This window comes from Anabrus simplex, chromosome 4 (assembly GCF_040414725.1).
Source record: "Anabrus simplex isolate iqAnaSimp1 chromosome 4, ASM4041472v1, whole genome shotgun sequence".
NCBI lineage: Eukaryota > Metazoa > Arthropoda > Insecta > Orthoptera > Tettigoniidae > Anabrus > Anabrus simplex.
The window spans coordinates 289254809-289267066 of NC_090268.1; the positions used below are offsets into that span (position 1 = coordinate 289254809).

Genomic DNA, 12258 nt, shown 5'->3' on the forward strand with positions numbered 1-12258 from the left:
TTTCTAGCTAGCTCATTCTTGGTTGCCAGCGTTTCGCCCTCGTGTGCTAGGGTGGGCTCATCAGTTGGTACCTAGCACACCTACCAATACGCTGGCTAGTGCATACCATGGAGGCCACTGCGTAGGCTAACTGGAGCCACCGGCAGTGCCAATGCACTAAGAGACTTTGTCTCATCACTAAAAATTGATGCCTGCTTGGCCATCAGATGATATAGATGTTGATTCCCATAGGGAATCTGAAATATTTGTCCTAGCCAGCGTATTGGTAGGTGTGCTAGGTACCAACTGTTGAGCCCAACCTAGCACACGAGGGCGAAACGCTGGCAACCAAGAATGAGCTAGCTGGAAAATTTATAATGTCCAATAACGGACCATTTAAATTGGTATTATAAATTTGCTCATTCAGGACAAATATTTCAGATTCCCTATGTGAATCAACATCTATATCATCTGATGGCCAAGCAGGCATCAATTTTTAGTGATGAGACAAAGTCTCTTAGTGCATTGGCACTGCCGGTGGCTCCAGTTAGCCTACGCAGTGGCCTCCATGGTATGCACTAGCCAGCGTATTGGTAGGTGTGCTAGGTACCAACTGATGAGCCCACCCTAGCACACGAGGGCGAAACGCTGGCAACCAAGAATGAGCTAGCTGGAAAATTTATAATGTCCAATAACGGACCATTTAAATTGGTATTATAAATTTGCTCATTCAGGACAAATATTTCAGATTCCCTATGGGAATCAACATCTATATCATCTGATGGCCAAGCAGGCATCAATTTTTAGTGATGAGACAAAGTCTCTTAGTGCATTGGCACTGCCGGTGGCTCCAGTTAGCCTACGCAGTGGCCTCCATGGTATGCACTAGCCAGCGTATTGGTAGGTGTGCTAGGTACCAACTGATGAGCCCACCCTAGCACACGAGGGCGAAACGCTGGCAACCAAGAATGAGCTAGCTGGAAAATTTATAATGTCCAATAACGGACCATTTAAATTGGTATTATAAATTTGCTCATTCAGGACAAATATTTCAGATTCCCTATGGGAATCAACATCTATATCATAAGTGGTACGTTCCGAGCTGTCAGTGGAGAGATGGCGTGAGAGGACATCAGTAGACGAATAAGTTTGAGGGTGTCTTTAAAAGCAGGAAAGATCACAATATGAAGATAAAGTTGGAATTCAAGAGGACAAATTGGGGCAAATTTTCATTTATAGGAAGGGGAGTTAGGGATTGGAATAACTTACCAAGGGAAATGCTCAATAATTTTCCAATTTCTTTGCGATCATTTAAGAAAAGGCTAGGAAAACAACAGATAGGGAATCTGCCACCTGGGCAACTGCCCTAAATGCAGATCAATATTGATTGATTGATTGATTTGGATGCACCATGCAAGATGGGTGGCCTAAGGAATTTCTTCATTGAAGACGTTCCTTTTTCATTCTCAGATGTCCCTCAGTGTCAGTGAACTGGATGGCCTAATGAAAATTTGTTTGTTTGTGGTAAATATATGAAAAGGTGTGGTTAAATGCTAAGTACGACTATACCCTGTAAACATGTATTGTAAGTTTGTATAACCTCAAATACTTATTGTGAATATGTCTAACCTCAAAATCTATGTAGTCAAATAATGTAGAAAGCTCTGTAGTATGCATATATAGGGTATAATCCACTATTATTCCGATACATATGGAGGTTTCTGGAAACTTAATGTAATGATTTATTATCCAGATAAATGCAGAAACATTAGGAATTTTGTAGACCTCTCCACGTGTGTTTGTTAACTGTAATTGAACATTCGAGTTCGATGATGATGCTTGTTGTTTAAAGGGGCCTAACTTCTAGGTCATCGGCCCCTAATGGTAAAAAATGAGACAAAATGTAGTGACAAATTAAAAGTCCAAAATCCTCCACTGACCAGAATTCAAAACGTGAGGACAAAGAATGAAGGGATGGATATGAATTTAAAACAATCAGTGGATCCATCCCACAATGCCTCACATTCACAGAAATTGATGTAAAACAATAGTATTACTGACCAAGGGACTGCTTCTAAAGCACAATACTGAATCGATGATGCTTGTAGTCTAAAGGGGTCCAAAATCCAAGACATCGGCTCCTCATAATAGTATTCATCGCTAGGAAAGTGGAACCATGGTATTTGTCATGTTGCGGTACTAATCAAAAGTAGCGTAGACTTGCAGTATTCCACACATTATGGTATTACTCACAGGTAATGTAATGTGCACATGTAACACAGACCTATGGTGTTTCTCACACTGCGGCGCCATTTACAGGCAACACAAACCTATGGTGTTCCATCATATAAGTGTACCAACCACAGGGACGCATACTACTGTGTGGTTTTCTTCACACAGTGGGTACTAATCACAGGCAAGGCAGAACCATTGTGTCGCTCATATAGTGGTACTAATCACAGGTACTGTAAAAGCCGACAGCACACTCTGTCGCTACTAATCACAAACCTATTTTGTACCTAACATAGCGGTAGTATGTGCAAGTAAAAATGACCCATGGTGTTCTCCGCGTGGTGGTACTAATTACAAGTCTCATGGTTCTAATTCGATCATCCCTTGGTGGTCCTCTTTAGTTGCCTCTTACGACAGGCAGGGAATACCATGGTTGTATTCTTCGTCTGCGTCCCCCACCCACAGGAGGTTGTGTGTTTGGTCCGCAAGAGCTATTTTATCTTGCTCACGTCCGCCGGCTAGGAGCCCCCTATCCGCCACCTGGGACGCGCCATGTGGGAGTATCACCTCTCTCCCTGCTACGCCAGCATAGTAGGTTTGTGGACATTCGAGACTGATCTACTCCAATCAAGTGGCCGGACAATCAATTGTTCTTTGTATGTTCGGACGTGTCCATTTAGTGTGTTGCAAGAACATTTCCTGAAATCGATATTTCTAGACTGTTTGTCAAATCGAGCTGACAGACCGAGTGGTCAGTGGGAGTTAGTGGGCATTACAGAGTGTGGGTTATAGTGAGCTGAGGATTTCGTTGACATCTGTACTTGTCAGAATCAACTTGACTGAGAGGGTAGTGAGCCTTGCCTTATGATGGTAAAGTGAATAACCAGTGTGTGGACATGTTGAAATCTGTGCTTTTCATAATTGACAGTGTGATGGTGAAGTGAATGATCAGCGTGAGGACTTGTTGATATCTGTACTTGACAGAATCGACAGTAAATTGCTTCAGTGTGTTTGCCTTAATAGTGTTTTAGTGTTGTGTATAATTGTGTATCAATGTGTAGTCATTAAGCGAACTGAGTAGGAATTGTGTGTTGTATGGAATAGACCTAATGAAAGTGGTTTTGCAATGAGAAGTAAACGTATCTTGTGTGATATTTATTTACACAAATAAAATCACATTGAGAACGATATTACATACATCTTCCTTCATTACAGACTGTGATGCTTTTCAACGTTCAATCTGTAAGCCTCTGTGAATTTACTAAATGCCTCCACAATTCTCTATTTGAAACTAGCTCTGTGGCCTCTTTTAGTTCCATACCTCTTATCTTTAAATCATTAGAAACCGAGTTTAACCACTGCCGTCTTTGTCTCCATCTACTTCTCTTGCCCTCTATGACTGAGTCTGTTGTTCTCCTAAGTAACCTCACATGACCCCACCACTGAAGCTAGTTTATACATACCACATCATCCAGTGAGTTCATCCCTAACTCCTCATTTCAGGTTCTTGAACCAAGTTTCAATACCAATGAACTAGAAACTCCCCTATTTATGGGATTCACTGTGTTTCCTACCCAAGGTCTGAATATTTTCCATTTTTCCCCTTCCAATCATATGAAGAGTTTATGTGACAATTTCCAATATTGTGCATGATAAACTGCTATTTCACAAAGTCAATACATGTTGAATAACCACGAACCTGCCATCAAGGCATGGGGTCAGAGACTTCATCTGTAACCACATAATGCATTATATTAAAGAAGAGCATGAGTTTCTGGAAGGTGTAATTGTGAACAACAGGACTAACTGTTATGCTACGAAGGTGGATCAAGATGATGGTAAGACTGAAGGTAAAAGGCAAGGAATCAAAATATGCCACGTTGCTATACAAAAAATAAAGGCTGTTAGAATTTATTTCCTTCTAAGGGTCTGGCACTATTTTATACATGAACTTCTGTCTTATATCACAGTATCCAAACAGTGAAAAGCAGTCTAAAACTATAAATTTTGCTTGAAGTTTGCGAAGAATACCAGATTGCAGGGATGAGATTAATCCACAAACTCTGCAATAATTAAGGTTTGCATCTGTATAGTACTTGGTATGTGTTTATCCAGTAAATACACTGCAATAAATTTAAAATGATCTAAGTGGGTGATTATGGCATGTCTTTTCTGAGATGTGGTTTTTAAATTTAAGAGTCTAACATTAGAACAAATTAATGAACCTATGAGTATGAGCAACATGAGCACCAATATAGAATGTACAGAAAGTTAAGTATTTGAAATGTGAAAATGTCTTATCTGGTCAATTTAAAATACTGAAATGTAGATCCTACCTTTACTCCTGCAATCTCTATCATAAACATGGCAGCACCTAAAACATGGCCAGCATTATAGGCCCAGAATTTAATGCCGAAGACATCCTTCTCCTCATGGAAATTAATTGTCTCAATCTTATCCATACTTGTTTCCAAGTCTGCTTCTGTATACAACATTTGTTCTGTTGCTATGTTGCTGCAAAAATATAATGAACCATATTATTTCATATGAAATGTACAAGTTTTAGGAAATAACATGTGGTTTAGTCCTTAATTAGTGCAAGTCTCTAAAGAGTTCACCTTATGCAAAACTCTTCTTAACCCTTAGCATTTGAATTTGTTTAGCTGGTCACATAGCTCTACTGGTATTTATATTTTTGGAAAAGTAGACTATACTACTGTCTGTTCTTAAGGCTAAAACAGTTTATTTTGCAAAAGACTTTACACTGCACATTTCCGACAGATGAACACAAGAGAAAACTGTAACATTGGAATATTTCCAACATACAACACTGCTCAGCCCACTTGATCTGCGTGAGACCATTTTGCACCTTCCAACTGTAAACACAGTGCATGATATATACCCAGGATTGCCTAACCAAACCATACTAAGAATAATATTCAGAAAATTATATAAATTTTAGGTATTGCCCAAGAATTGCTAGCTAATTAAATTCTTCCGTTAAAACACGTTATTCTTGAAGTAAACATTATGCCGGAACATTCACGGCATATCGAAACATTTCCAACATACAAGCTTAAAGGGTTAAAATACATCATACTGTATTTACCCACATAATAGATGCAATTTTTTTTCAAGTTCTGTTTCAAAAATTTGCAACGAAAAAATTAGACATATTAAAACAAGCACCATTTTGAATGTGCAGTTATCGATAGCATCGTTAGCATAGAACGGCTTTATTCCTCTCCCACACATACAATGAGTGTCAATCAAACCATACATCCCTAAAGGCTCAATCCCCTTATATAAAGGTGGTGGACAAATGCAAGACAGTTCAGTTTGAGTTCAGTCAATCAACAGTAGAGAGCGATTGTGACAGTTCAGTTCAGAGCATGGACTGAGTGTGCCATCGAAAGATGTGTGTGTGAACTGTGTGTCTCATACAGACTTGTTAGACTGATGTGCATGCGCTTAAATTGTGAACAGTGTAGCCGCTTAATCCTGAAATACCTTAGGGTGCAAGTGATAATGTACAGTGTGTGAGTACGTGAACTGTGTAACATAACCGTTTGACCTGCAAGTATTAGATTGAAACCTTGGTGTGACTGAATAGTGGAAAATGAGAAAGAGCGCCAATGAGTGTAACTGTGTGTAAGTGTTTATTAGAATTAATAAATCTTAGTGTAGAAGCTATCGGACAAGTATTTATTTATTTGTTTATCTACCTTTCAACATTCAGTCGGCTAGCCTCTGTGAATCAACTATGCGCCTCCACAATACTTTTACAGATCAAATGAATCTATGCCTGCGAACAGGGGATATTCCATTAGCGTGAAAAAAAAAATGAATAATAAAGATGCACTATGCAGGGAAAGGAGATCCATATCATTCTAATTCTTACAAAGGGATCGCCTTACAAAATAACCTGTTGAAGATACAGTGTGTCCCAGACCCAGCAAGGCCGGGAGACAACATGCATGTTCCGAGCGGTATATTCATAACCTGCTGCGTATTCTATAACTGATAGTGTTACATTTATTGCTTATTTTTTTTGCTATTTGCTTTACGTCGCACCGACACAGATAAGTCTCATGGCGACGATGGGACAAGAAAGGAATGGGAAGGAAGATGCCCTGAAGATGATTTTCCTTGGTTTCCCATTTTCACACTAGGCAAATGCCGGGGCTGTACCTTAATTAAGGCCATAGCCGCTTCCTTTCTACTCCATAAGACCTATCTGTATCAGTGTGACGTAAAACAAATTGAAAAAAATTCTCATGTGTATCATTTCGATATGAGGATTAATTAGGGAGATTTCATTTACAGGCTTATGTTTGAGCGACTTTTTTTGCATTTTTGGCGATTTGTCAGTTTGTCCATTTGAGTGGAATTTTTTAGTTGTTTTGTCGATTTGTCTGTTCGTCTGTTTGTTGAATTCTTATAACAGGGAAACTACTCTATATATATTTCTACCAAACTTTATATCTGTCCTTGGATAGGTAGTAGGGTCAATATTATTCTAAATACTGGATTGGTTTTGGGGTTTATAGGAAGTCAAAACAGTGATTTTACCCTCCCACAAAATATACATGACCAACCTTAATGGAAAACCACCAGCCTTAACGGTAATCAATTTCTAAATATATTTTTCTAATATGCACCCTTTCGATAGCAGGATAACAAGGGAGTCGTCATTAATGGATTGTTTTACAGGCTGTCATGTTATTTCAAGTTGGGTTTAACTAAAGAGCTATCGATAGAACAGATAATAAGAAGGTTATCATCAACAATTACTTTCATGAATCTTCAGCCACAATACCTTTTCTGGTTTCAGATGAAGAACAATAATAAATAACCAAGAAATAGGGAGAATTACTCACAACTTTGGACCAGGAACTGTATTGTTCAATAATCTCTGTGATCTACCCCATTCTGTATCCACTTTGTTCAGCTTTATCGTATTTCACGTTACTGTACACGTTTCGTAGAGGAATATCAGTTTAACATGCCATATTAAACGTTTGAATACAGGCATGTGACTTCGCATAAATTTATGAAGGAATCGTGAAATCGATTACCAATTCCCGTGTGAAGAATGGGTACATATGCTAGTTCTTAATAAAATGCCTATCCTTATGACAGGGCTGGACAAGCCAGAAAACATTCTAGGAGCCAGTAACATTTCTAAGGCATTAGACATAAAATAAAACTAACTTGCTTACCTCTATAATATTAACCAGTTTGATATCTCATTTCACTTAATCACTCTTAAATCACATTCACTTACCTTGCACTACTCTAGGCACTTCATTTCATTTCATGGGCTCAAATGTACTAAACCCCAAGCAGTACTAATTACATAGTAGTGCAGAACACAAAGAATATAACAAAGAAAATTTGGCGCCAAGACCAGCCAAAAGCAAGGTAAGGTTTAGCTAGTCAATGTAATAGTTACGAGCGACCACGAGATACATCGAATGCTCATATCAATTCAAGTCAATGCTCAGGTGTAGCCGATGCTTATAACTGCTTCTAAACCTTATAATTTCCGTATTTAGATATGCTAAAGAGACAACAGTGACAAAAACAACAAAAAGAAACAAGTAGGTGCAGGTGTAGCGTTGTGAGTCGCCAGTGTTGCTGGATCGACCGTTCTGACTTCATTCACCAAACTTTACTGTCACAGGTTGTAGACATCGTTTAAAGTTTCAAAATTGGTTTGAAAATGGAGATAGTATCTTTCATGCAACTCTTTGCTTGTCGCAACCAATGAAATTTGTCGGTGTGCGCGCCGAACGCCAGTCAGCTGTTCGTCTTCCTACACATTACTCAAATATGGCTAAGTACGAGCATGACTTGCCCACAGATAAGAGTATCACTTTCGGTGGAAATTAAATCTCATAATATTACTGACACTCAAGCGACACGACACCGTACAGGGAAGTGTAGATTTGATTATATCGTTGTTATGGTGAGTGTAATCTACTCGTAAATACGGTAGTTTAGACAAAGGAAAAATGAAACAACAGTAATGTGTAATCCAATGTGTTGTACGGGCCATATATTTGTAGCTTGCATTCTGGAGATCATAGGTTCGAAATGCATCATCAGCAGCCCTGAATATTGTTTTACATAGTTTCCCTATTTTTACACACGGCAAATAGTAGGGCTGTTATTATGACCACAGCTCTTCTTCCCCAGTCCTCCTCTTTAAACAATAATCACCACCATCACCACCACTTGCCTTTTCCTATCTGATAGTTGCCGAAAACTTATACGGTTATAAATATAAAAACCACATACAACCTACTTTTTAGTTTTCACTGTTATGTGTGTTTATCTGGCAGTAAATATAAGTGAATCCCTCCCAGTTAATGTATGTGACAGCCCTCTGACGATTGGGACAAGTAATTCTGATATGTATGTAGTCGAAGTGACCCATAATTCCTTGGAAATTACCCCATGTATAATCAAATATATCGGTTGCCAAGAATTGTATTCAAGTTGACAGTTACCGGACTGTCCCTTTGTCAGTCTCAAGAAACAAGTCTCTTGAAAAGCGAATTTTTATTTTAAGCTCAGCTTGTTGGGGGTTCAGATAGCTAGCCACTCCAACTACCAGGACGCCAGGATCGTGAATTGCTGCGATTTAGCAGCGGACGACCCACGACTGTCCCTTTGTCAGTCTTAAGAAACAAGTCTCTTGAAAAGCGAATTCTTATTTTAAGATCCATCTCCCCATACATGTCAAATGAATTGCTGCGATTTAGCAGCGGACTAACCTTTCTTCCCGGAATCGTCTCAACATGATAATACAAATTACATGTTTCACGGTACATAACCTCTGATTGTGATTGACTCCTCTCATTTGAGATTAAACAGTGTTCTCGGCAGTGTTTAAAAAGGGTCGGTTGAACATCGGTTTTAGACATTGTCTAAAAGATAAATAACATCTCTGCAATGCAGCAGCCATACTTAAGCATTGTTTAACCGTAGACATCGTCTATGATAATGATATAGAGCAATTATTATACACCACGGGGTCAGTCTGTCATACATGTACCTCATGACTTATTATAGTTTCAGAAAATATATTTTGCATTTGAAAGAAAATCATGCAGCAGTACTAGGGTTAGGTAGAGAATTTCTTCCTTGAGACAACTGTTTTCCAAACACAGAATTTGTTTTCTGCAAAGGTTAATATAAATGAAGAAATTCCATGTAAAGTTGATCAAGCAAGTTAGACATGGAAAAATAAAATAAAAAATAAAATAAAATATTGAACAAGGAAATGAAGCAATTTGGTATGTGGATCGTAAGGTTAATATACACTTCTATCCAGCAGAGAGTCAAAGTTTAATTCTTGTAAGGAAGAAATTAGAAGCATTTGGCCTCCTAAACTCACAATATATTAACACAGTAAGGGACTGTACAATCAAATACAAGAGGCTTGATGAATGACTTATGACCACAGGAGGGGGAGGAAGAGAACATAAAATATTGCAGAAAATATTTTACAATCTAAATTTAGGATTGCAAGTAATTAAATTCAGAATGTAAAATAATTCTATACAATTTGCAAAAGAAATGGTCAGTACAAGATGAAAAATAGAATATGTCCTGAATACTAATACTATACCTCACTTTGATGTAATCCGAAAGAAGCCACCTGTAAATTGCTTTGGTTGCATGAGTCATGAAACAACGACCTTTGAAACTAGTCTTCTGAAGAAACCATGGTAAAGCACCACAATGGTCCAGATGAAAACTGTAACATAAACAATAAATAATGTGTTAATAATAATTTCAGTCTGAGTGGGCTGAGTTAACACAAAATTTTCAAAAAAGATGGTAAATTAGATAGATATACTGGTTATACAATGCCCTCCATCCAAGAGTTAAAAAAAAAAACATCAACAACAACAACAACAATGGTAGACTGCCTTGAAAGCTGGGGAGGACGAGCTGAGAAATGATTGAGGGATCAAACAAAATATTAACAAATGAAATAAGTATATTGGACATTAACTAATTAATCATTGTCGGAGTCCAGCCTGCATGTCATTTTCATTCAAGGACACCCTGTACATTCAAAGAAAATTTTGACACTCATAACTTGACTTCAGGAATGTTTTTTATCACTCTCCTGATTTCACTATTCAAGGCCTTCTCTGCACTTGGCAGATTGTTTTTACAGATTTTCTGTTACATGTGATATAAATCACGCACATAACTGATTATTCATCAGTATTAAGACTACCCTTTAATGGCATTTTAAATTTCAATGTTTACTATCACATTTTAACAAGACGGCATTTGATCTTATAATTCGGAATGTTTTTCCATTTTAACCACTTGCTAGTTAAATATTACCATGTATCAACTTCTTTAAATTCACAAGTTCACAATTAACTGTTGTACTATTCACCTCATTCTTAGTTACATGCCTTGTAAAGCAATCAATTTAATAACTTTTTTGCCACATGTTAATTTTTATACACGACCTTTTAAGATTCTTTTTAATACAGTCCTATTTTAACATTAATTTATAAGTCAATCAGGTGCCGGATTTTATTTTTAAGGTCAAATTATGGCTGATGATGCCTACATAATTAAGGCAAAACATGTACCATATTTTTAAATAACATGTCAATGAACAATTTATTATTGACAAGGTCCTAATTGTTTGTGTTTAATGTATTGATTAGGTGGATAAAATAATAAACTAACTTACTGTTATTATATAAAGATTTTCTGTTCCTGAATTTTTTTTTTTTCCACAAGTAACAAATCTCTCGCTTACTGAGTTTGGGAGAACGAGCTGGTCTTAGATCCCTTCTTATAACTCTATCACCAATTACATTTCTAATTCTTATATGGAATTTTAAGCAGAACAAACTGTTGCAAAGTCTCAGGCTAAGACCACACGCCTTTCTTAGCCTCTGCTATATGGCAAAGTGCCTAAACCTATGGCTGAAGCAGAATTTTGAAAAATCCTTTCTTAGTGCACCTATAGGGCAAAAGATGAATCTATGTTCTTAATTTCAGCTTCCTAGGTCTTTTGGATCTCGAGATACAGTGATCAGTGAGTGGTATTTGGCTTTTATATACATTGATTGAAGAAATCATTATGGCAGACAGAAGAGGGAAAGTGCAGACCATAATAATGGCAGACTGCAACAGTGCTAAGTGGAAAGGAGCAGAAAACAACTTTGTCAGTCCATACAGAATAGGAACAAGGAATATGATGGTTGACTTCTACCAACAAAATGGCCCGGTAATCACCACAGACATGTAGCAAATAGACAGGCAACGCCCTATCTCGTAGCATTGGTGTTAATGAAGCTGGGAACTTGTAGCCACCGCCATCTTACGTCACTACAGATACACTGTAGGCTAACATGTATGTTACTGTGTTACTTATAGTTTTGGTTTCTGTTGTTCTTATGCACATTTCACATTAATTTTTAGCAGACTAATGTGTGGTAGAACAGTGAATACCTGTGTAGATTTTGGGTATGGTTTTTCCTATTCATGAAGAAAGAATAAGGAAGGAATATGAAAAATGTAATTTCAGTACACCGATAAGTGGCTTACATGTGCTCATGTTTACTTGTTCTCTAGTTATTAGTGCAAATAAATTTACTATTACAGATGCCTAATTATGTAGGAGATTAAGACCACTTCCTTCAAATGTATATTTGTTGGCATTAGCCCTCTTGTGATGGAGTGCGACATAGTAGTAATAATAATAATAATAATAATTGTACCGGGTGGTACACCCCCACGCCGCTAATTCAAACTTTGCGCCAGTTGAAACTCCTCTGCTGGAGGAAGTCTGAACTTTATCTACGGTGTTAATTCTCAAGTTTCTCAGAAGATGTCCCTACTTGTAAATTTTGAAGTTTCTGAACTGGGTCATTTTCGATGTATTTTTGTTTTGCCTGTAGTAAGAAGTGTGGACATTCTCTTCCAGATGGCACTACTGAAGGACTACAATTATGCACCCTAGTGCGAAGTGAAAGAACTGTTTTTTTGGAGGAATTT

The 12258-nt window shown here is 37.7% G+C and overlaps 1 protein-coding gene across 1 annotated transcript in view; it reads right to left on the reverse strand.

Moving 5' to 3' along the window:
- The window catches only part of Cpsf73 (cleavage and polyadenylation specificity factor 73), a 139998-nt gene that overhangs the window by 94904 nt on the left and 32836 nt on the right, over positions 1-12258 (reverse strand). Inside the window, exons 4-5 of the mRNA XM_067145569.2 lie at positions 9851-9979; positions 4548-4725 (exon numbers count right to left, since the gene is read on the reverse strand). Coding sequence (XP_067001670.2) covers positions 4548-4725; positions 9851-9979 — 307 coding nt within the window. The remainder of the gene's footprint in view (positions 1-4547; positions 4726-9850; positions 9980-12258) is intronic.